General features: G+C 40.1%; 6 protein-coding genes across 6 annotated transcripts; all 6 read right to left on the reverse strand.

The window, feature by feature from the left end:
• Nucleotides 1-2,536: 2,536 nt before the first annotated feature.
• Nucleotides 2,537-4,105, reverse strand: LOC119561232. Its single transcript, XM_037875048.1, has 2 exons — nucleotides 3,575-4,105; nucleotides 2,537-3,018 (listed from the first exon to the last, which is right to left on the reverse strand). Exons 1-2 carry the CDS (start codon nucleotides 4,007-4,009, stop codon nucleotides 2,560-2,562), a joined length of 894 nt encoding a protein of 297 aa, XP_037730976.1. The 5' UTR covers nucleotides 4,010-4,105; the 3' UTR covers nucleotides 2,537-2,559.
• Nucleotides 4,106-6,867: 2,762 nt separating this feature from the next.
• Nucleotides 6,868-7,505, reverse strand: LOC119551983 (calmodulin-related protein 97A). The gene has a single exon (XM_037861705.1). The coding sequence runs from the start codon at nucleotides 7,360-7,362 to the stop codon at nucleotides 6,916-6,918; it is 447 nt and encodes a 148-aa protein (XP_037717633.1). The 5' UTR covers nucleotides 7,363-7,505; the 3' UTR covers nucleotides 6,868-6,915.
• Nucleotides 7,369-8,118, reverse strand: LOC119551974 (calmodulin). The gene has a single exon (XM_037861692.1). The coding sequence runs from the start codon at nucleotides 8,009-8,011 to the stop codon at nucleotides 7,517-7,519; it is 495 nt and encodes a 164-aa protein (XP_037717620.1). The 5' UTR covers nucleotides 8,012-8,118; the 3' UTR covers nucleotides 7,369-7,516.
• A 60-nt stretch (nucleotides 8,119-8,178) lies between these two features.
• On the reverse strand, nucleotides 8,179-9,097 carry LOC119561602 (calmodulin). Its single transcript, XM_037875202.1, has 2 exons — nucleotides 8,455-9,097; nucleotides 8,179-8,399 (listed from the first exon to the last, which is right to left on the reverse strand). The coding sequence occupies exon 1, from the start codon at nucleotides 8,977-8,979 to the stop codon at nucleotides 8,482-8,484; it is 498 nt and encodes a 165-aa protein (XP_037731130.1). The 5' UTR covers nucleotides 8,980-9,097; the 3' UTR covers nucleotides 8,179-8,399; nucleotides 8,455-8,481.
• Nucleotides 9,098-9,319: 222 nt separating this feature from the next.
• Nucleotides 9,320-9,757, reverse strand: LOC119553434 (calmodulin-beta-like). The gene has a single exon (XM_037863827.1). It carries the CDS (start codon nucleotides 9,755-9,757, stop codon nucleotides 9,320-9,322), a length of 438 nt encoding a protein of 145 aa, XP_037719755.1.
• A 4,705-nt stretch (nucleotides 9,758-14,462) lies between these two features.
• Nucleotides 14,463-15,038, reverse strand: LOC119562937. Its single transcript, XM_037876093.1, has 2 exons — nucleotides 14,941-15,038; nucleotides 14,463-14,752 (listed from the first exon to the last, which is right to left on the reverse strand). Exons 1-2 carry the CDS (start codon nucleotides 15,008-15,010, stop codon nucleotides 14,496-14,498), a joined length of 327 nt encoding a protein of 108 aa, XP_037732021.1. The 5' UTR covers nucleotides 15,011-15,038; the 3' UTR covers nucleotides 14,463-14,495.
• Nucleotides 15,039-24,316: the final 9,278 nt, after the last annotated feature.

Below are 24,316 nucleotides of genomic sequence, written 5' to 3' on the forward strand. Positions count from 1 at the left end.
ATGATATGAAATTAATGCGCAAATATCAGAGGCTTCTTTGCCATTAAAGCGAATAGTAAATGGAATACAATTTCCCGGATGGAACCGTTCGAGAATTTTCACAGCTGCGGTGGCGCCGCCAGGTGAAAATGTAAATGATATGCGATGATATCGGAGGCCTAAAGCGGAGCGGAATAAATTGACTCTTTGACTATCCCAAGTGTTTTCGGTTTTTGGTTTTCGGTTCCGACTGGGTTTTGCAACATTTGTATTTGTTCAAAAGTCAATTTAAGACCCAGAAAAATTGATGCCATTGTTGATTTTCATTTGCATGCCAGTCACACAATCAAAAGTGCTGGGGAAAATGTGGGGACTTGGCAACAAATTATATTGTTGCCTCAGATTTTTATGGTCTTTGCCATGCACACACACTTAACGCCTATTTTCCACACCCCCCCCTCCCGAAAGTCAACCATAAATACAATATTTCCCACAACTTTTCGGGGAAAACAACAACAGATTTGATTTTACTCAGTTTCGGTTTCGAGTCGAGGCCGAAAATTTTTATTGTCCAGCAATATTGAGGCAGGAAAATGTAGGAAAAGCGACGGAATACCCATGAAATTTGATTTGCTTCATTGAATTGATTTCATTTCATTTGTTTTGATTTGTTTCGCCCCGAAAAACGCAAGAACGCAAATTGGAAACCGGACCCTGGATAACAAAAACTGCCACCATCTGAATTGGTGAATTGGAGCGCCGAAATGAATACATTTCGGTTGAGTTCGAGGCGTGTCTGGGGGGCAGGCATTTGGATTTGGATCCGCACTCCGATTCGGACTAGGATTCGGATGGGTGGGCGTGGCGGCATTGTGGTTTATGCTGATACTGTTGACTGACATCGGGGTCTGGGCCTGACTTTTAGTAGTAGTTTATTTAGTTGTTGGAGCGATCAACACTTGCCAGATTGCTTTGGCATTAAAGTGTCAGCAAATATTCCGGATTCTGGACTCTGGATGCCTGTGGAGTGGAATGTTGGCCCCGGCATCTGGCATCTGGCAGCTGAATGTCCGGAATGGGGAAAATGGTCCTGTTCCGGTGATGATTTAGCCACATGCGGCTTAATGCCCTCTAAAAGCCTTGGCTCCGGTGTGCAGATGGAGAAATTCCATGAGCCAATAAGAAAAGTAGAATATTTCCATATACATTAAATTATATTTAAAATGTAAGTCCTTTAAGTGTGTACTTCGTTTGTGTATTTAAGTTTTGGATTTCGAAACTTGGATAGGTGTCAAAATATATTACCAAAATAAATCAAAAATAATTATAATCTTTAATCACCACCAATATTTTTAATATAATATAAAAAATTCAATGTGAAATGAAATTTAAATGTTTCTTAAATTGGGTTATTTTCTTTCAGTGTTCAATGGGGTAGGCTCAACAAAGTCCCAGGCCTAGAAAGACAAAACCTGCCCCTCAATTGAACCCTTTCTGTTTGCCTGTCAACGGCGAATGGCAAGGGCTCTTAGAATGTGGCCAAAACTATAAATTGGGTAGTTACTTGGGCTGAGTTTGACATCTCAGAGATACATTTTATTAGGCCAGATCATAAATCGAACTGGCGATAGCTCTCCCAGATTGCTAGTTGATGCCTGATAACTCTTGTCTCAAGTACCAATCGCTTGTTTTTGTCTTGTCTTTGGGGAATTGGTGTCCAAATAGACGCCACAAAAAACCGAAAACCCGCATCGTTACTTTAACCGCTCCCCGGTGAGTTTTTTACGGATCGAAGCCTTTGGCTTTTGGGGCAACTTTTACGATTTCCCAACTGATGACCCAATTAATACGCTGACAACCAACATTTATTTATTGCCATTCATGTAAGCCAACTTTTTTTGAAGGCGAGGACCGAGACTGAAAAACTTTAAACTTAATGTTTCTTGCTCATCCTTTGTCAATTCCCCAATGAGAAGCCCGAAACTAATCATTATTGAAAACGTGTGGTAAAAACTTTTGTAATGCCCCCCATTGTGTCACGCCCTTTTCCACTGTCACTCTCTCTCTCAAAAAAAAAAAGGAAACTGAAAGGCAAAAAAAAAGGGAAACACAAAAAAAAACCGAAAAGTTATAACAAAATAGCTTTGGTCAAATTGTTTTACAAGCCAATTGGGTTTGGTGTCCCTTTTTGGCACTGTCATGTTGCCTTTTTGGAGTCCTGCGGTTCCTAACGCTTCGATTGGCGCACCAAAGTCCCGAAGGCGTTTGGCAGAGGAAGTTCGCCTCGCTTTCCATTCGAAAGAGGGTTATGCTGCTGATGAACTTTAAAATAAAGTTTATGGCAGAATGGTATTTTTCGGTAGGGCGATATGAATTTGCGAAAGTTTTTGAAAGGGCATGTGCAAATTTTTTAAAATTATTCTGTCTTTGAAAATAAATTTAGAGTTCATTTACCTAAGTTTAAACAAAATATATATTTTTTTTGATATAGTACTATAAAAGATAAATATTTTTAATAACAATTAATTGTGCTTAAAATGTATTTATTTTGTCAAACTAAATTTTAATGCACAACAGACTTTAATTAGAAAATATAGCTTTGCCCTGCTCGTTGTATTCCCATTCTTCAGCCTGACCCTTGACCGCTTGACCCTTCTCTAGATTCTGTTCCTGTTTCTGGCTCTGCAGCATTTGCTGCTGCTGCCCGGAAGTTCCTTCGATTTCCATTTCCTCCCCTGGGGATCTCCGATCTCGTACAGCTTTGTGCCGGGCCTCAGAGGCGGCACAGGCGGCCCTGTAAGCGGCCTTCTTCGTATTGGTGTAGTCCAGTTTGGCGGAACGCAACTGCTGCATCAGCATCTCCGCCCTTTGGCGAGCGGTCTCCACCAGCTGCGTTTTTTCGCAAAGCTCCTGCTGGGCACCGGATGCAGCTGCCTCCGCATTGCTCAGTGCATCCTCGGCGATTTTCACCGAGCCTCGCAGCGATTGCAACAGCGTTTGCGTCTGCTTTGCAGTGGCAACAGCGGCATTGAGATTGGTCTGAGATTAGGTTTAAATTGTATCATGAATAATAGGTTTTAGTATGGAAAAGGTTTTTATGTTTGATCAGCTTATGATTTTTATACACATTTACCACTAGGTACAATAGAAATTTCGCAAAGTACAAAAATGATTGAATGTATTCGGTCCATGCTTATTAATTCATTTGATTTTATTTTTCTGATTATATTTCTTAACTGAGATTTTGTCGTAAGGGTCTACAAGGGTAAGGGTCTAAAAAAAGAAAAGCTTACTAGAAATTTAAAATGTATTTTTAAAGATGACATGGAATATTACAAAATAATTAATTATTTACGGAAAAACTAAGTTCAGACCTACAAAAGATTTGACTTTTATTTTTTTTAAATTAAAAGAAATTTATCGTTCTATATTTTGCCACATTTAAATAAAGGCCACCTTATAATTTGTAGTTAGCTATTGATTAAAGGTAATGCCTTTGAATTTTAATAAAACTCGGATGCATCTTTAAACTGGTAAGCAAATTTTTGATGTATGATAAAATATAAATATTTTGATAGATGTCTAGGAGTCTCACCTGTGATCCCACCAGGGAGTAGCTCTCCTCCTGGACGATGATCTCCGCCTCGTGCACCTCATCCTGCAGCTGCTCGAGGATCTGCTGCTTGCCGGCGAGGGCTGCCTCGGCGGCCTTGGCGGCGGCGACGGCCTTGTCGGCCAGCTGATGCTTCACCTGGCGGGCGGCGGCCAGGGCGGCGGGTGCCTGGGTGTCCGATGCCTTCTTGGCCTCCTGGGCCGCCTTCAGCGCGATGTTCGAGGCGGTCTCCTTGGAGTTGCATTGCCGCATGCCCATGGATAGCTGCCCGGACTGGTCCTGGGATCGGGACTGCTGCTGCTGCTGCTGCTGCTGGCAGTTCAAGGAACGCTGGTAGCTGGCCGAGAGGCTGGGCGAGATCAGGAGCAGGTGACAGAGGAGGATGTGGACCAGGATCGGTGGCGATGCAATGCGCATAATTATGTGAGCCTTCAAAGTTGCTGCCAAGTTTGCCTTCTCAACACCGGCTTGAACATTTTTACATTTTGAAGTAGTTCCGCCCGGCCAACGTGGCGAGCGTTCTGGGGAATAAAATGTTTAACAAAGTTTTTTTGTTAGAAAAACTCTGGGTAGCAGGGCCGCATAACTTTTCCGCGCAATTTAACTTAACGTTCACGAGTTTCCCATTTTTATTTTCTTTTGTACTTTATTCACTTAGTTTTTTTTCCCGGCCCTCCTGTCCTTCTTCGCTTGCCTTGACATGAAAAGTAGACTAACAATGCATGTGGCAACATTTTTTTCGGCCTGTTGTTGAACAAGAATTAATTGGGTCGTCAAAGTCCTTCAGCCCCGATAAGCTTTCAGCCTTATCGAAATGGCAGCTTAAAGGAAAAAAAAACAGAGAGAAAATCGTGAAGGGAATACGGGGAAATGGGAACTGGGAAAGGGAAAACCCAAGACGATTGCTCGGGTCATTTGTGCGTTGATCTGTTAATCCGAAAGGGGTTTTTGCCGGCTTCCCATGACGAAAGCCCCGGCTTTTGCCCACCCATTTGATTGAGGGCCCGAGAAAGCTTTGGCTCGCCATTAAGCGGGTAAGTTTGTTATGGCCACAAAAAAAAGGGCAGCCACTAGGCGTATGCGTAATAAAATCAACAACTTAAAATTTAAGCCCCCAAGCACGCACACACATTTCTCTCTCAATTAGAGATAACAGATAACTTTAACAGTTTAAACTGTGTGTATATGTGGCCAGGACCACAGACCAAATTTGACCAGGGTATGGCTGCTCACCAAAGTCGTCCTCTGGCGCAAAAGTCCGCATTTCGAGCAGGACACCCTCGTCCTTGTTCATGGACCTCGTCACTTGCATTCGCCTTTTTGCGTATTCAAGTGCCTGTGCGGAAGTGTTCCATACCATTCCCCACTCCCCGTTCCCCAGTTCCCCAGTGTCCATTCCCCGAATCCCATTCTCCATCTCTTCACATACCATCCCAACCCCACCCAAAAATGACACTCTGAGTGCGGAACGTGGGTGGTAAACCGCATAAAAAGACTCTTCCAGAAGAAATCGATGTGCATGAGCATTCAGACAGCAGAATGCCTGCTCTTTTTCGTACACTGGGAAAAACGGAAAGCTGCATTTGAAAAAAACAAATAAATAAAATATTAAGTTTGAAACTTATTTTATGTCAGTTATGCTACCTTAAATAATGTATTTAATAGTTAAATAGTTAAATTTTTTAAATACATAATCTGTATTTCTTGGGTTTCGGTTCCTAGTAATTATTTAAATATCCCCTGAAAAAAAAAAACAACTACAAACACAAACTATATATTTTCTTTCTATTTTTCTCAGTGTGCAGAATGACTCAACCAAAACGAAGTTGAAATGCTCTAATGAAAAACATACTGCATAGTCTTAGTGGAGAACTTTATGGAATATGATGCCAAAGGGGCTGCAGAAATGAATGAAAACAAACACATCAATTTTCTGAATGTCTGGTTCTGGTCTTCAGGAAAAACACATAGATCAAACTCAGGGAAAACTCTTGGATCCGATGTGATTTCTTTCTTATTTCTGATTTACTTGCCACTCAAATATCCTGGCCCGATATTGCAGTTTCCCCACACCCACATATCATCTGGTTCATCCGATGCACCAAAAGGGGAGCGGTAGAGAGATGAGGTCCTGCCCACAAATTCAATTTCCTTCGTAGCCAGTCCATCGAACATGTCCTGTGCCTCCTGCTAACTGAAAACTGAAAACCGAGAGTCGAGAACCGACTCGTCTATGCGGCGAGGTGGTGAGGTGGCGAAGTGCCGATGTCGTTCTGGTGTTTGAACCGCATATAGACACATATATTTGCCAGCTCTCGAGTATATATAATATTTATGCCACTGTAAGTGCTTATTGATGTCAGATCTGAAATTGGAATCTGCTTGGGCTTTTGTTCTTATTCCATGCTGATGCACATTGCAGTTAAGGTCTCGATTCGGTTCTCGTTGTTTTGTGGACTCTCAATTAAGCAAGTTGGCATTTTGACATGTCTGAGATGAAACCGAAACTTGTAGGTTCCCCAATAAGGAAAAATAATCAAAATTGGAAATTCATATATGCGTGTACAGAATACACACGAAATATTTATAAGACCCAGGCACAAGCCTCGGCCCCCAAGAGGTACGTTTTCGTTGCAAAATGGAGAACGAACCGGGGCCGTTGAGGCCACAGTAAAATTTAATTTTAATGCATAAGCAAATTGAATTTAAGCAACAGGAAAATTGTTCGTCTGGCCACAAAGGTGCCGTGCCGCATGTGGAAGCAAAAACCACTTGCCAGGGAAACGAGGTGGAGGTGGCCTAAAACCACGCAGAGTGCTCCATGCTCAAAGTTTTCACCTGAAGGCGAGCGAGCTAAAAGAGCTCAGAATTCCTTAAACCAACCACAATTACGGAAATGCGGTGCTTTCATCAAATATTTTTAAGAGTGGGACATGCTCGAAAAATTCTTGGTCTCCAAATTAGGCTAAAGGATTAACTAGCACACCGCAAAATTAATTGGTAGAATTAAGGGGGTTTTAAGTGTTTCCATAAAGTTATTAACACACTCAGAAAAGTAAGCAATACCTTTAAGAAAATTGTTGTCACTTAGTTAAATAAACACCATTAATAACATCAATTTTAGAAAATGAATTTATCTTCCGAAACAATCTAACTTCATATTATCTTTTTTTTGGCAAATTAACTACAAGCTTAACATGACATTGAGAAATCGGCCCCAAGAAACTCCCCTCATTTATCCTATTCAACCAATAATTGATACATTTTTTGCAGTGACCCCATATGTGTTGTATTTTATTTTGGTATAATCCAAAACCAACGAACTACTTTTGGCTGATCATCCATACAAACTCCTCGTAGTTGATCATACCATCGCCATCGAAATCGGCCTCTCGGATCATCTCGTCGATCTCCTCGTCGGTGACCTTTTCGCCCAGATTGATCATCACGAAACGGAGTTCAGCCGGTGATATGAAACCGTCGCCATCGCGATCGAAGATCTTGAACGCCTCGCGCATCTCCTCCTCGGTATCAGTTTCGCGCATCTGCTTGGCCATAATGGCACAGAACTCACTAAAGTCCAGTAGTCCCTCGCTATTGCTATCGGCCTCGGCTATCAGGTCCTGTAACTCTCCCTCCGAGGGATTCTGGCCAAGGGTGCGCATCAAGGTTCCCAGCTCCCGAGTGTTTATCTTGCCGGTGCCGTCCTTATCGAACTGCACAAAGGCGTCCTTGAACTCGGCAATCTGCTCCTCCGTTAACTCGGACATCTTCAATTAATATTCAGGGCTTTTGTTTTCGACTATATCTGTATATATATCGAGATGATGTCAAGGCTACCGATCGTGTGATTTTGAGAGACCGAAAATGTTTTGAATTTGAAAGGTCCAGGTCCCAACCCCCAAAGCCTACTTCTATAGATCCTCATGTGGTGGACATCATGTTGACAAATTTCACATAGTCTATGTTTCCCTCATGATCGGAATCAGCATCGCGGATGATTTCCTCCACCTCATCGTCTGACATCTGCTCTCCCATGTTTTTCATGATGTGACGGAACTCCGATTCGGATATAAATCCGGTTCCTTGCTTGTCGAACACCCGGAATGCCGCTATAATCTCATCCTCGGTCGTCATGTTCTCGTACCTCTGAGACATGATGTACAAAAAATCGCTAAGATATAGCTCTCCAGATCCATCAGCATCGATTTCTGTATTTATATCCTGCAGCTCCAAATCACTGGGATGTTGGCCCACAGCTCGCATTAGCTGTCTCAGATGCTTTATGGGTATGACCTTGAGGTCTTGATCGTCGAACAGGGAAAATGCCATCTCCAAATCCTTGGCCTGTTCTTCGGTCAGATTATTGGTGCGGATGATCCGCTCCTCTGGTGGCGGAGTAAGGAAATCGTAATCCATGGTCAGGAAAGGGGTTGGGGCTGAGGAATTTTGGGGATCACTGCACCTTCACTACAAATTTTGGAATAATATAATTTCAGAACTTCATTTTGAAGTATAAATCAAGAGTTGAAGTCAAAATCAAGGATTTTATATATCTTTACTTTTAAGTTTAATATGTAATTTTCTAAATTAACACTCATTATTTATTTATTTATTTATTGTTAAACAAGCTTAAAGAATTATTAAAGGGAAGTATAATGATTAATCTGATATTGTAGGTCCCGCCAAGAAAGTTATTTCCAAGTCCACATTCCAGATGATCATGGATTATAAAAAACATTCAAGTGATAAAAATATCATATAGATTTCGCTGTAGCTCAGAAGAATTCAATTCCATTTGCCAGTTCTGCAGATTCTAGTTTAAAATAAAAAATATTATCTTTATATTGGTAAGTACTTACCGTTCCGTAAAACACCTCAAGAGAGTGTTACGTCTCCATCATCATGGTTACAAATCGAACGTAGTCAATTTTCAGCTCCGTATTGGCGTCTGCATCGCGAATCATTTCCTCAATCTCATCCTCCTCCATCTCATCACCCAAGTCGGTCATTATCTGGCGGAATTCCGTCTCGTGTATAAATCCAGATCCATCTTTGTCGAAGACCCTGAAGGCCAGGATAACCTCATCTTCGGGGGTCGAATTCTCGTACCGCTTCGACATGATCCAGAGGAAATCGCTGAGATACAGCTCGCCCGATCCATCCGTATCGATTTCGGTGATATAGTCCTGCAGCTCATTTTCCGGCGGGGTGTGGGCCACGGCCCGTAAGCAATCCCTTAGGTACTTAATAGGGATGACCTTGGTATTTTCATCGTCGAAAAGGGCGAAGGCCGCCTCACAATCCTTGAGCTGCTCGTCATCCAGGGTGTGCGTATGAATGGTTCGCACCTCTGGCGGCGGGCTACTAAAATCAAAGTCATCCATGGCCAATACTTAAGCGTTGGAAAGTTCGGGTTTCACTTAAAATTTGATTTTACTAAAATTTAGATATTGTTAAAATTTGGTCTGCAAATTAAAACTTTTTTAGACTGAATGTATTTTTGAAACTAAAGGCAATGATAGTTCGAAAAATGCATCAAAAAGTAAAAGGTTTATACATGTTTGAATAAAAAATATTTGTATTAAAAAACGTAGATTCTTAGGTAAAATAAAATTTATATTTTATTATCTAATCATTTCGTTATCCAATAAAAACATATTTACTTTTTCTATAAAAAGTATAACTTCAAATTTTTGGCGTTACAAATCCAGGTAAAAAACCCTCTCAGGCAAAGGTTCTTTTTATCATAGCCATGAACTCGGTGAAACTTATGCGACCATCTCCGTCAGAATATCGATCCCTAATCAAGTGCATAATGATCTTTTTTTCGCTCTGGAAGTCCGTGATCTGTATTAACTGAATCAGATCGCTTTCGGTAATGAAACCGTCGCCGTCTTTGTCGAAAAGTTTGAATAACCGGCACATCTCAAACTCCTCTTCATTTTCGAAACGCGCCATTACAAAACAGTAGTCCCTGAAGTCGATTTCGCCATTGCCGTCTACATCCGAGGCCTTGAAAATTTCCTCCAGTTCCCTTTCCGTGGGAATCTCACCTAGAGATCGGATCATGGATCCCAGTTCCTTTTTGGTTATCACTCCCCGCTCATTTCTTATAAGCTGGCTGTAGCTATGTTTATAGTTTGCCAACCTAGGTCCACTCATCTCGTCCATGAAAATGAAATCGTTTACACCATCCATTTGAAATTTAAATATTAATTTTTCAGCCAAAATATTTGTTTTAGAAAGTAAAGTAAAAATCGTAGGAAAGTTGTTTGAAATATATGAAAGAATACATTTTTGAAATATTTTCTAAATTTATATAACAAATATCATCACCTCATTTTCTCCTCTAATTTGATAAACCAAAGTTGTTTCATTATAAAAAACATTTTTGAGTGTAAGTTAATTGTGAAACTGACATGGTTGTTAAATTCCTTTTCCCAGAGCCCCAATTTGTGACGGGGGAAAAATTGCATGTGACCACATCGCCGTAATATAGTAACACCCCAGTAAAATAAAACAGGATTCAACAATTAAATTTGCAACAATTTCCCGAATAATGTTTTTATAGCCTTTGGCCACGGCTTCAAGCGTTGCGGCTGTTGAAAAGCATGGGTAATTACATTTTTAATTAAATGCGACGCAGTTTGTTTCGTTTTTATATTATTTTTATTTGTATTTTTGTTGGTGCATTTATACAATTGTTGAGTATTTTTTTTGTGGGCAGCCATTTTATGCCATTTTCCTCGTTCCCTTGGGGCATAAAATGTTGTTCTTTTTTTTTGTTTTGTTTTTTTATTGAGCGTTACGGGCAAATAGGAAAATTATCCAATGCAAAATTTCGAGCAATTTGCATAATTTGGGAGCGGAGAAGGCGAGAACCGAACTGCACAAACCCATACCCCTGGCCATCCTTTCTCACACGTGCGCTCCCCAGTGGAGCCAACAATGGGAACTTCTTGCTAATGAGAAGCAAATCCTGGCCACGAAGGACACCAAGGATTTGGGATGGGGGCCAAAGTTGAGCCACAAAACAAGGCATTGTCAAGCATTTCTCTGCATAGATTACAACGGACCTTTCGGACCAGAGATGCAGAATAATACAGCTGACTGGAAATAAAGTCTTTAAATCAAAACCAGAATATAAATAAGTAAGTAAATAAAATATTTAAATGTTTTGAAAGTTATATATATTTTTTGTCTTATTGATTATAAAGTTGTTTAGCTTAAAATGTAATTGAATCATTCCAAAAAAGGGAAATGTGAGTTGCTGAACATTCTTCTAAATGGGTGGATTACATGAAAGCCAATTTATTATTTAAAGCATTTTGAAACTAACCCATTCTTATGCCCACAATTGTGCAAATATGTTTATACGATTGTCTCGTAATGCAGCCTGGAATATGTTTGTTGTTTGACTTTAATCAGGCGTAAACAGGACGAAAGGGCAACAGCCGAGCCGCAATCGAAATGGCAACAGACCTTTGGGGGATTTGGATAATTTGCATTTCTGTAGTGAAGTAGGACACACAATCAAAGGGTTTCTATGTGCAAATCTCTTAATGTCTGAGTTGGAGCAAGGACTCTATATGATATTATGCCCCAGTGAGCTGCTCATAGTAATAGAATTCGGTATGGAAATGCAGATGAAGGACTCTAACAATTTTAAGCTAGATCAGAAACTGCATTACATAGTCAGCATATATTTTATTACCTTGTTTAATCGCTTTAAAAAAGAAATTATGTTCTACTATGCTGTACAAAAATAAAGGCAATAAATTCCCAATAATGGGATAGAAATACAGAAGTCATAGATGAGTGGGCTAATTGAATGATTTTTGTGTTCATCAATACGAAACTGGCTTTTCCCACTCGCCATTTCAATTAAGCTTATGAGGACTGGGACTCCATTGGCCAGAGGATGGCACACAATGAGTGCCTCCGAAATCCAATTGAGTGGCCACTGGCAGATGGGCATCCAGCAGCTAGGGATCGACCATCGACCAGTTGCAAAGTATTGCCATTCAATCACCGCGGGTTGCAATTCGAGTCGCAGATTTGTCTATGCCAAAGCGTTTTCAATATGCGGATACGTAGGACCCGGACTCGAACCCGGGTCACAAGTGCAGCTACGGAAATGAATAATGGCCACCGGTTGCAATCAGTTGTGGCCCACAATGAGCAGAGGCATTTTTGAGAAATGAATGAATGCCGGAGGAGTTTCTTTTGTTTTTTGTTTTCCGGCTTCAATCTTGTGCGTTGCAGCTGTCGGTTTAAATCAGTGGTCACCATGGGATGGGGATGGGAATGGAAAAGCGGAGACCGAGTCCAGGAGGTCCTTGTTTATGGATATCAGGCTCTCCCTCACCTTTGGCATGGTACGGTCTATATGTATATATACTGGGCAAACAACGTACTTAAGCCAGACGGCAAAGAAAAAAGTGCAGAACAAACCCGGCTCCTTGGGATGGGTCCAGAACCCAAGGGATCCTATGGCCTCCCCTGTTTTGTTTCTATTTCACTTTGATGGCACGTGCGTGGAGTGGTCTTGGCTTTGGGCCCAGGTAAGGTGGCTGCCGGGTTGATTCGACTGGAGTGGAAAGGCAAATATGCAAGTCAATAGCAGAATGTTGCCTCCCGGCGGAGTGACGGCTGGGTATACGCTGTACAACAAGTAGAGCACTCAGGCAAAACCGTCTTTAAATCGAGAGTAAAAGGAATATATATTGTCTATGACTCACATTCCTGAAAGTCATCGGCAACTCAAGAAAGTTAATAAAATAAAATGTTAAACATTTTTTAGAAAGGCAGTATACGAAACAGGACAATTTTATTAAACTGTTCAAAAAACATAAAACAAAATAAAATATAAATGCTCTTAAAGTTAGCAGATCAAATTTAAATATTAATATACATATGGAGCGAATGGCTATTGCCAAAATAATAATATAAAAAATGACTTTCTTAATGATTTCCAAAATGTTAAAAATATATTTCATGAAAAATCAAGTGTTTATAAAGGCTCTCAGCTCAGCTTAGCAATTTTTAACCCATTAACTTCTATTAAATTTGCAGAGAGCAGGACTTTGAAGGACTTAAGCTTTGCGTAGGGGCTGTAAGGAATTATAGTACTCGGTAAATATTCCCACTTTCCTGTTTCGTTGCGTTCACTCTTATTATGCTGAAAGCATCTGCAGAGCTGCAACTAATCCAAAAACTTAAAATCCAATCTGGAATATAACTTTGTTTGACTTTTGTTTGCCGCCTTGTATTTTCCCCCATTTTCCAAGATTTTCTTTGTTTGCTTTTGTGGCGCAAATTGCATTCTGTGGGTGTCAACAAACGCAGCTCTCTGGACCGCCTTCTCTTGGCCAGGACAGCATGAAACATGATTAAATTACTCATACGCCTCGTGTGTGCGCCTGGACAACAATTTCTATGGCGATCCTGCTATGCTTTTGCTGTTGTTGCTCTTGCTCTCATTTAGTTAATTAAGTTTTACAACAGCTTGCCACTTGCCCATCCCTGCGCCCCTTTAATTAGTTTTTAATTATTTCAGAGTTGAGCGTTTTCCAAAAATTTTCCGGTGGGCTTTCGGCCAAACAACAACAGGAAATACAACAAAAACGGATGGGTCTCGGCCTGTGTTGGACTTTGGCTCAGAGTTTTGGCTTTGAGTTTGAGTTTTAGTTAATTTTATTTGTATTCTGCAAGTATTTGCACGCCCCCTACAAAAAAGGAACTGGGGCTTTATTCATTTAGCACATTATTTCTACACGCTTTGTTTTTACTGCAGTTGGTTTGTTTGTTGGCTCGTTTGTTCTGGGCTGGCCAAAAGTTTTGTGCAAGCCCATTAGCCTAATAGCCCAAACAGAAGTCGCCGTCAACCTCAGTTGGTTTATATAGTGTAATTAACTTTTGTTGCAAATTAATATGGTTAGAAATTATATGAAGAAAAAACTAGTTGGTTACCCTACATTTTTTGAGATTCAATATATAGGTATGCAATCGTATCATTTAACAAATTTACCAGTGAATATTTTTATAAATAAAAATTCACTTTCAGCATGAATATTAACCAAAGAAAATTCACCATTGCAAATTGAGCGATTACTTTTTATTTTCATTCCATTTCATTTTTTGTTTGAAAACAATTTAACAAGCTTATTATTCACTCAGTGAACAAGCTGCCATATTTTAAAAGTGCGTTTACTCTGCAGTCATGCCAAAAAACAGAGTATCGAATTAAACGTTTCGACCTGAATCGCACGTTGCCTTAAATCAAGTAATCTGTATGAAAATTGATGATATTACAGCATTCACATGCCTTTATTTTTATAGTTTGGTCATCAGCATAACACTGATTGAAATGGGCCAGCAAACATTTCACTTTATCAACGTGTGCATATTTAAGCATGTTTGTATCCCCGAGTCTGTGTCTGTTTCTGTGAAAATTGGCTCAAAGGCAAGCCCGATGCAGAAGGGAAATGTACGGCCTAGAACAAATATTTACATGGCTCGGTGTATGGCATTTGCCATAAACTACCGTAAAACAATAAAATTCGCAATAAACCAAATGGAAAGCGGCAACTGCCGGCTCATGTGAAATGCATGCAAAGCAACAACGCAAACAAAAGCCACAATGCAGCACAATTCAACAACAAAGCCAAACGAAACGTTTTTCATAACTTAAATTGCAAAATGCAACGGGGGGCTAAGAGCAGTGAAAAAAACAGGAAAAAAACAAAGAGTGCCACTGCCTGAAACGTCAACAGAACAGTTCTGAACAAAGCCGTTAAAACAATGGCCAGAGACGAAAAGGAACTCTTGACTCTGATATATCCTGCAAGAACACAAAGCCATTTAATTTGGATCTGTTGGCAGAAGTGCCTTATCTCATTTATTGGTTGAAATTTATCCAAATACTCAGGATCTGCCACAGAAACTTAAAAGCCTTAATTATGGTTTGCATAAAAGGTTCCTGAACTTCCGTGTTTGGCTTGCTAACTTTCGGTTTTGGAATAGTTGATGCCTTTACAAATGGATCTGCTTCAATAGGTTCTGAAAGATCGTCTTCAATTTTAGTTGTCTGGGAACGACTGCAAGATCCTTCATCCACATCCGTATCATCCTTCCAGAGATCAGCACCGCAGTCAGCTAGAAGGTCGTAGGGGTTTTTGGTTAAACTATATTTTACATCATATCATTGCGAGCTAAAATATTCATTCCATTTTAATTTAAGAGCCACAGATAATGCCACATATTTTATATAATTATTAATTTTTAAAGATGGGAAGTAGTTTCTAGAATATATTCGTCAATTTATTAAAAACAGGTTTACTTACCACCTGCCTGATGCTGACCTAGAAATGCAAAACCAAAGAGTACTAGAAAAGTGAACAATGTTAGCGACATGATTATTTCAAATGAACTGTGTGCCTTAGCTATATTTCACGTCTACTTATAGGTTCGTAACATACGATTAGTTTCGCTGTTAGTTGAAACTGTAACCAATTGTGATGCCCCGGTCATCGAGTCTAACTAACTACTAAACTTTTATCTAACTTTCTGAAAACTGCATAATCTTGTTAGCCTTCTGCCTGGCAACACTCTATTTTTAGCTGCTCATCTTGATGCTGATTTATCTGTAATCCAACTTACGTTTCAGCCACTTAAGGCCACAATCTGCCTTTTGCCACTTGCCAACTTGCCTGACCCCCGACCCCTGACCCCTTCGTGTTACAGGTGGCTTTGTAACAAACTTAGTTCAATAAAGTTCGCCCTCGTCTGGAGCCAGGCGCTTTGATCATCGCATCACATGCGTCTAAAGTGGCTTTCCCTTTCCGGCTTACTTTCTCCCGCCAACACTTTTAAAGCCTTTTTGCGCAACCCTCGAAACCGGGGCAACATATTTAGACTTAGCGGCATACTTTCCCTGGCAATCTCTTTGAAGTGGGCTTTTCGCCTTGGATTGGAACGCCCCCGTCGAGAGTAGCAACTGTATCAGCTGTTTGTATTTAGGACCTTTAATTTATTGCCTGTCAAGCTGCTGGTCAGTTCGGTTGATAAACGGCCTAAGCCGTTGGCCAGGATTTCTCTTTCTCATTTGGCTGCCTATTCGATGTTCAATAATTTGCTTTTGGTCAGAAAGGCACTGGAAAAAATCTTTATAAGTACTAGTTGTGAATGGGAATAAAATAACAGCAAAGGCACTTTATGTTAGAGTGCTCAAAAATTGCTATGGCTTTAAAATTACCCACAAAGGTGTCTAAAAGTATGCAACAATATATATTTATATAATTTTCTTTTAACTTTATTTACTATTTATAAAAATTCGACAGATTAGATATTTCTTACTTAAAAATAAATGAGATGAGTTATTTATGAAATTAATGTATCTTAGTTCGATTTCTTAATTACACAATGAAGTCAATATTTTGTGTGTGTCATAAGACATAAGATAACATTTATTATATTTTCTAAGATACTTATATATTTTACTTTGATATTTTTTTGTATTTTATTTTCCTGTGCAACGCTGTCATGTGAAACTCGCTTGCCTCTGCACAAATTAAAGCCATGAAGGTCCCTCTCTATAAGTAGGAAGTTGTTAGTTGCTGGCAACATGAGAAACAGCAAGTGCAACAGCAACATCCAACTTGTAGTGCACTCGTTGTTGCTGTTGTCGAGTGCACGACGCCGTATGCAATTATCACCCAAAAAAATACTACAGGGCCAAGAGGGCTCCTGCTGGTCACAGGTAGCAAAAATAAAGGGGCGAAAAAAGTAAAACTACTAGCTACAAATTCTGCCAACATTATGTGCTCAAAATGTAAATGTCATTTGTGTGCCGAGCACGGTGCCGTTGCCCAAGTGTTGCAACATTTGAGAAATGTGTGTTGCCAGTGAAGTGGCACCAGAACAACCAGGACAACCAGGACACGGTCCAGCGTCCACTTGCCCACACTCCATGAATAAATGTTAAAACACAATCGAGACCCGTAAATTCTGAGCAGTCATCAGCTCCTGAAATAGGTGTGAGAAAAGGCAAAGGCGGGGAAAAGCCAGGAGTAAAAAGGCCAGTACAAAGGAGAAATAGAGGAAACGAGAAAATTCCATCCGGAGGGAACAATGGACCCGGGAAATGTCTGTCACGAGGCTCGAGCATGAAACAATGCAAAGGAGAACAGTCTAATTGGTATAATAAAATGTCATAAGACGAAAGAGCAATGCAGCAGGCTCAGGCTCCAATAATTCGCCGGGGACAAAGGGAATAAGTATCTGTATGGATCTGATGCCCCTGAAGGACCGATTCCGATTGATTGCAGTAACTACATATTGATTTGGCTCCGATTAGACAGCTCGGCACGGAGGTAACAGAGGTAATTTCACCCGATGAGAACGAGACAAAGAGATTTCAATCAATTAGAGATAATTTCACAACAGCTACATTTTCTGCGAACATCTCACTTGACAGGGCACACAATGGAATGGGATTACTGAGAAATGGTATATGAGTCTATGGCATACCCAGTAATTTAAAAATAAAATATATTTTTATAATAATAATATTTTTAAATATTTATAATTTACAAAGCCTCCTGAGAAATTTTTTTTAAATTTTTATAAAATGTTTTAAGGGTTCTTAGGACAAAGAAAAGGAAGGTACCCCTAAAATACCTAGTAAATGTGCGAAAAAAAACCAGGAAGAGATTGCTCTAAACTGGCAGCTTCCACTAAGACCTAATGCCACGCCCCCAACCGCCCATATATCAACTGTCGATGGCTATAAAGCTTCGCATCCTAACATCTTCGCATCTGCTGGTGCTCCATTCCACCAGCGCGAGTATACAATCAACAAAATTAGTTTCATTTGGCCAAATGGCATGGCCACCAGTCGCAGCATTTCGACCCACATAACAGACTTGGCTTAGATACGTTTTTGGGGGGGTGGGGCCGTGAGAAATGGCAAAGTAGAGCCCCCTACTCCATATACATGGCATACTATATATCCCTGCCTTTGATGGCTCGTCTCGCTTTTGATCTTCCCCGACTGCTGATAAATGATAAGATGCCGGAGCTGATAGAAAAACGCTGCAAAGTGTGGAAAATTACCCCGCAGGTGTGTGGCCCATCATCAGTTTCCATCGTGCTACTTCGAGTATACTTGCAAATAATTAAAAAAATTCTCAATCTTTAAAAGAAAATGTAATTCAAAAGTAAGCCTTAAGAGTAAGCCATTGCCAATTAGCGGGCGAAAAAAAAGGAAAAGTGCGGTGAAAACTGTCTAACCTGTGGACCGCCCCCCACAGTTCTGGTGTCTTGGAAATCGAGGACCTCCTGTAAGCTCAGGGAAAACGGCTGGCGGGAAAGGGGAAAACTGTCTGTCAACCCACAGCCATAAATAATGGCCAGCTGCTGGCTGCTGCCGGCAATTTATAAATCTGTTTATTGTAACATCCTGTGACTCGCGACTGTAATTTATGTATCTGGAATCTAGTTAAGTCCGTTGAAAATCAGCTAATGAGCGTCCGATTGCAGCTCGGATGGGTTGGAAAAATATTTACATAAAAACCAAATTACTATATATGCCGTATATATATGCACATTGATGTTGTTCAACCAAATATAGCTCTTTTGTCTTTTGCTGTCTTGTTTTTTTCCCTCTCGTGTTTACACAAAGTTTTCCGTTGGCTACGTTTTGGTCAACTGTCTGTCAATATTTTATTGGCTGCATTCCGCTTTTTATATTGTATCCCATGGATGCACATGTACATATGTATACCTTTTAGTGCAGAGGGGCCGACATACATGTATGTAAATTTACAAACCCACAGAAACGAATATTCCCAGAACCGACCAAATGCGCAATTTAATTTATGTCATGAAAAAACGGTCGAAAAAATGTGGGTAAGCAAGGGAATGCAAAAATACTCGCAATATTCGTTGATCAATGACGCGAAGAAGGACATATCGATGATCAGGATAACTTTGTGCTTTTAAATATATTAAGAACAATTAATATTAAAAAAAAAAATTTTTAGAATTTTTTAATGTTAATAAACCCTACTTTTCAAAGGTAAAGAATTTTTGGAAACATAAAAGAATTTCCAATAGAGAATGAATGAAAGCTAGACTAAATTAAAAGAGCTTTTCCACACATTTCCCTTTCCCATTTCCCCCAAGTTTTCGTATCCTTCCGTTTTCTGTTTACGTTTGCTCTCTAATTGTATATTTTTTCCGTACTTAAATGAAATATTTCTTCCCCGCACACCCGTTTCACCCGCAGTTTAACCCAATTTATTTTTTTGGTCCGTTTTTCCTCCACGAATTTTCCGGGCTTTTCTTTCGGTTTTGCATTATCTTCTACTCGTTCTGGTTCTGCTCTTTTGTCGAGTGCATTGCCACTTCGATACCCCTCGTTTCCTGTGTCCTTCGTCCTTGGTTTCCATCAACACTCTCATCATTTCCTTTGTTTTGTGCTTTTTTTATGTATTTTTAGTCATGTCATTCAGTAGGGTTCTTCTTTATCACCCACCCGAACCTACATTTTTTATGTCATCTCATTGTCCTTTTTGGGGTGGTGGAAAAATAGGAGAATGGATCTGGAGCACTTTTATATGATGGTACCCCGGTTGCAGCTTCTGTTTTACATTGGCATACATATTTGCATTTTTTCGAATGCTTTACAACCCCTTAACCCTCTGTTCCCCCAATCCTCTTTTTTTTCGAGATCCTGCTGCTTGTTTTAATTTCTTTCGCCAGAGTTTTATTCCTGTTTGCCCCATTTATTTTTTTTTCAGTCCAGTGGGCGGGGTTTCAATGACAGCAGAGCAAAACTCCTTTTTCAGCCCCGCCTACAGAAGTTGCATTTCAATTGAATTGTCAGCGTTTTGTAGTGAAAAATGTGTCATAAAATGTTGGCTCGTTAGGGTTTTAATTTGTGTAAATTTTATTTTTCGGCAGATAAAGTTTTTGTAAATGAAAATTCAAATTTGCTGATTAAGTACTGCCATGGCAAGTTACCAATAAACACAGAAAAACCCGGAAGTCCATATATAATTCCCTTCTGCTGTTTGATTTTTCATTTAACTCATAAATGAATTAGTTGTCAAAATGTAAACAACAGTTTCAACAGTTTTATAAAGTTCTTCCGCTGCTATTGTTTGTGGTTTAATTTTTCCTGTTTTTTTGGTTTTTTTTTCAATTGCCCTTCAGACCCACTCAATGCTCAATTAATTTATAATTTAAATGCACATTGTGTGGCTTAATTATGCTCATTATAGAGTCATCGCCACCATTGTTCGCCGGCTGTCATGAAAGTTGGTCGGATTGGTGTTACAGCAGAAATAATTAATGTTTTCATTGGCGAGTGGGAGTGGGAGTGGGAAAAGAGTGCTTATCTATATGGACCTGCACTGGGCTGTCAGTTATTGGCCAACTTTTCCGGGGCGAAACTTTCAAGCAACTGAACACCCAACAAACTTCCACACAAATCCCAAGTGCAGCTGTCAAATCTTCGCCCCCGAAAAATCGACAGCAAAAATGCTATCTCGCAAAAAGTGAGCCGAAAAAAAATGGCAAACCAAGTGTCAAGTTGAAATAAACTTTAAGACAGACTTGACATATTGCCAGCTGCTCGCCTCCAGCTCACAACATAATTTTCCATTAGTTGGATAACTAGGAGAGGACATGGAAGCCCGGCAGAGCCGAACTGACATTCGGTGGTTTTACCAGCACTGACTGGCTGCCACATAAATAAGTTAATAAGCGCCAGCTGAAAAATGGTCAGGAGTGCGGACCAGGTGCTTCTGCCAACTTCAACGTGGCTAAGACGCAGACAAGTGGCGACCACAGGCGAGCTGGCTAATCAGAGAAAATCGAGGAAATGGCACTTCTGGCAAAGTGGAATTCTCCACCTGCTCGCGGCCAACGCCTGTCAATTTCAAGTCCATGAATTAAGGAATACATTGCAGTTGCATATTGATGAATTTCTAGAGAAAATCGAGCTTTAAAGTGGTTTTGTTGATTACCTAAGATAATTTGTAACTTAGGGAGTAGAACTTAAGGGTTCATATTTATGATATATTACCCTTTGATATAATATCTGATTTTCAAATAGCTCAAATATCAAAAAAGTTGTATGAAACTTTAAAAATCGAAGAAAAATGCTTGAGTATCCCTTTACCAATTGGAAAATAAAAAATTAATTAATTATGGTTGTTAAATATAATTCAGATATAATTGGTTTTAAATTGTTTTTCAACTGGTTAGTGAACTGAACGATGGATAAGCGATAGCTTTAACAATCTCTTCCATCAATCATATTCATCCCGTGACAGGGATATCTTAAAGCCGACCTTTAAGTGGCATGTGAATGGAAATCATTTGGAAATTTCAAACAATTGTCAGATGTAAAACAGTTATTCATGCTTCGAAGCGGACATGCACAAGGCCCACACACACACACACACACACACTCACGCACTGGCATAAATCACGCCAGTATTTGTGCATTTCCGGTCAGCGCACGGATGTTCCGGTGATCAATTTTCAAATGCGCTGTGTCAGTTCGGTTCAGCCACCGGTTCCCGAGCCCTGGAACTCATCCCGTTCCGCAGGACTCGAAAAGTGGACAACTGGACAGCTGGACAACTGCTCAACCTGTCGGTGAATCCTCGCCATCGCCACATCCACTTGGCTACCATTTTTGTGGCTGCCCGCTCCGCAAGTTGTGCGCTTGCAGAAATTGAAATACAAATTCACAGTTTTTGCATATTTGCCTGTCCGGGGGAACGGACATTTCCTGGATCCTAACTAACCCACCACTCCTGCCACCCGGCTTTTCCGACTTGCATGTTACGTGGCTCTTATTTGTGAATTTTAAGCACAATTTTGTTTTTTCCCTCAACGTTATAGTGAATTCTTTTTATTTGCCCTGCAATTTGTATGCTCTGGGGATTACTTTTTTCTACCTCGTTTTCGATTCTCTGACTGTGCAATTTGTAGTCCGGTTTTTTTTGTCTATCGACTTCGATTTTGGGTAGGAAACCGCAGACATTAGGGTTGTGGGCAAAAAGCTTTAAAAATTTATGGCAATCATTGTTGTTGAATTCATAAGCAAATAAATGCAAATTTCAAGAGCGAAGCTCATTTGGCAATTATTGAGCAAATGAATTATGCAATGAGTTTGGGCATTAAATCGGCAGCAGTATCGCTTACTTTCCGGTATTACGCACAGGAAAAATTACTTAAGTTATAGGCAGATGGAAAATTTGTAAAGGTATATTGTTAAAAAATTTAAAGAAAGTTTCCGACAAGTGTATAATTTATTTAAATTAGTTTAGCATTATGTTATTCAAAAATGAAATTTTAAAAAGTTTTAGTTTTTTTAAAAATAGTTTTAATATCTGTCTCTAAAAAAATATAATAAAGGTTGTCATTATAATTAAATCTATTTTTATTGTGTTGCTTAATTTATGGACAACACTTGGAATTTTTTAGATCGTAAATTAGTTTTCTCTCAGTGCCTGTACGCTTCTAACAGAATTTCTGACAATTTCCGTTCGCAGCTGTCGGAAAGTTTGGCGAACTAATTGGTATGCCCCCGCCCATCGGCTGATTCCCGATGCTTCGCCTTGTCTAATAATGAAATTAATTAACGGTTAATCAAATTGGCAACTAGAAGGAGTTGGCCAACTGCAATTTGAGTAGCGAGGTGCCTAGGAGCGCCTTCCTCAGTCGTTGGCAAATTGTTTAGCCCAACTTAATTAGCCTCATTTTGGCCATTTGCTATTTTTAGTTGCTTTTAAAATGTTTGCCAACATCTTGGGCCTGGGATGCCGCCGGCGGGAGAATGTGTGTCAGCAGTACCATTTGAGTTGGCTAAATTGCAATTTTTCGAGCAGCCATTTAGTTAAAGGTGCGCCCTCTTTTATTTTTTTCAGCCCGGGGCCCACAGACCCATTTCGCTGATCACCTCTGTCATTGTGCCAAATGAACCTTTTGTTTGCCCGACAGCCGGCAGTGCATACAGGGGGAGTTGCAACAATTCGCCTGACAATTGTTTAATTATGCAGCACAAACATTAAGCAAAGTGCTGGTGGAGGACTGCAAGTGAACTTTGCATAGTTTCCCAAGGCATTTGGCCAACAAAGGGAAAAGGTAAATAACACTTTTGGCTGGCCTCCGGCGAGACACAGAAGCAGACGACGCACAGTCCACAATCCACATTCTACATTCCGAATTCCTCGTTCCTCATCCCATCAGCGCCATTTTCACCGGCCAAAAGAAGAAAACTTTGCACTAAGGAACTTGCTCAGATTTATTTCAATGCTTCCCGAGGCCCCAAGGCAACGAGCAAAGCGGCAAGGACGAAGGAAAAAAGGAAAAGCGGCATGAGCCCGTGGTGGAAAACTATGTCAGTCAGCTGCTCGGTTTTCCTTGCCATGCGATTTTCTCTACATTTTCTTCGGCCCTTCTTGCCAAGTCTGCCTTTCAGTGGGGCTAAGCGCAAAGAAAAACACATAATAAGTAAAGTGTTTGTGGGAAGGAAGCGGAAATTTATGTTATTTCACCAAGTGGTTGTTGCATTCAAGACAGTGAAGCCAAAAATAAGTAAAATATAAGTCATCAAACAAAAGCACCTCAGAGCTAACACGGTAGTAAGGGAACCAATTATCGACACACTTTTTGAAAAGCCCATAAATATAGTGAAAAACATTATTAAAATTTAATAAAATTATATTATTTTATAGTTATAAATTTAGATATCTAATCGATAGCTGTATTAAAGGTAGCAATGAATAAAAAAAAGTCTGAGTTTAATATTATGATAATTTAACAAAATTCTAAATCTAAAAATTGTTTAGTATTATAAATAGATAGTTAGGGAGAGAAAGCTGGGTTTATACCAAGGGTTTAGGAGTACTTTTTTAAAATACCCGTGGCGGGGGAACCAGAAAGATAAGAAAAATTCTTTGGCCGGGGAGCCAAGTTGTTTATGGAGGTACAAATTGACTTAAAGTTGCATTCCCTGTTTACTGCTGGGAGCTCTTGCATATCTGGCAAACATTCAATCTGCAACAGGAGCTGAGTCACGAGATCCTGTGAGCTTTTCTTGCACGATTTTTCCCTGGTCCCCTGGCTTTCGTTCAGCTCATTTGCATGCAACATGACAACAACATTGACTCACCATGACTCGCTGCTTATAAATTATGCCCTTTACTGTCGCTATCACAACCGCTTCCCCACTGGCACTCCACTTTTGGCCTGCCCATCGGGCATTCAAAATTAAATCCAACGCTATGGATTCACCCAAAAAATTTGCATCTGCAGAAGAAGTTACAATTTTTCGCAAATTTCACACTCCCATTTTTTGTTGTTGTTTCGCCTTTCTGGCAGCAGACAAAGGAATTGACTTTTAATTAGGCAACTGTCAACAGTTTTCGGGACTGCTGCCTCAAACTTCTATCAAAATCTCATTAGCACAACGCGTGGCACGAGACCACAAAATGGCTTCTGTGAGTTTCCGTTTCCGGTTTGTGTGTGTGTGTGTGCGTTCCGGGTGCTGTGTTCTCTGTTTACGGGTTTTGGTTTTCGGCCCTGTGGTATCCATTTCGCTGTGTGTATTTATTTAGCCCAAAAATGAAGCGGCTCCGAAATGAGAAGGCTGTCAAAAACTGGAGGGAAAAAAGTTTATTTTTTTAATTAGTTTGCCTG

This window comes from Drosophila subpulchrella, chromosome 3R (genome assembly GCF_014743375.2).
Source record: "Drosophila subpulchrella strain 33 F10 #4 breed RU33 chromosome 3R, RU_Dsub_v1.1 Primary Assembly, whole genome shotgun sequence".
NCBI lineage: Eukaryota > Metazoa > Arthropoda > Insecta > Diptera > Drosophilidae > Drosophila > Drosophila subpulchrella.

What these genes read in the sequence shown, in the direction of transcription:
- LOC119561232 (XM_037875048.1), bottom strand. Translation starts at nt 4,009, where the DNA reads ATGCGCATTGCATCGCCACCGATCCTGGTCCACATCCTCCTCTGTCAC. An exon ending in ACTCCCTGGTGGGATCACAG is followed by an intron (nt 3,019 to 3,574) that starts GTGAGACTCCTA and finishes ACCTAATCTCAG; the next exon opens with ACCAATCTCAATGCCGCTGT.
- LOC119551983 (XM_037861705.1), bottom strand. Translation starts at nt 7,362, where the DNA reads ATGTCCGAGTTAACGGAGGAGCAGATTGCCGAGTTCAAGGACGCCTTT.
- LOC119551974 (XM_037861692.1), bottom strand. Translation starts at nt 8,011, where the DNA reads ATGGATTACGATTTCCTTACTCCGCCACCAGAGGAGCGGATCATCCGC.
- LOC119561602 (XM_037875202.1), bottom strand. Translation starts at nt 8,979, where the DNA reads ATGGATGACTTTGATTTTAGTAGCCCGCCGCCAGAGGTGCGAACCATT.
- LOC119553434 (XM_037863827.1), bottom strand. Translation starts at nt 9,757, where the DNA reads ATGAGTGGACCTAGGTTGGCAAACTATAAACATAGCTACAGCCAGCTT.
- LOC119562937 (XM_037876093.1), bottom strand. Translation starts at nt 15,010, where the DNA reads ATGTCGCTAACATTGTTCACTTTTCTAGTACTCTTTGGTTTTGCATTT. An exon ending in AGGTCAGCATCAGGCAGGTG is followed by an intron (nt 14,753 to 14,940) that starts GTAAGTAAACCT and finishes ACGACCTTCTAG; the next exon opens with CTGACTGCGGTGCTGATCTC.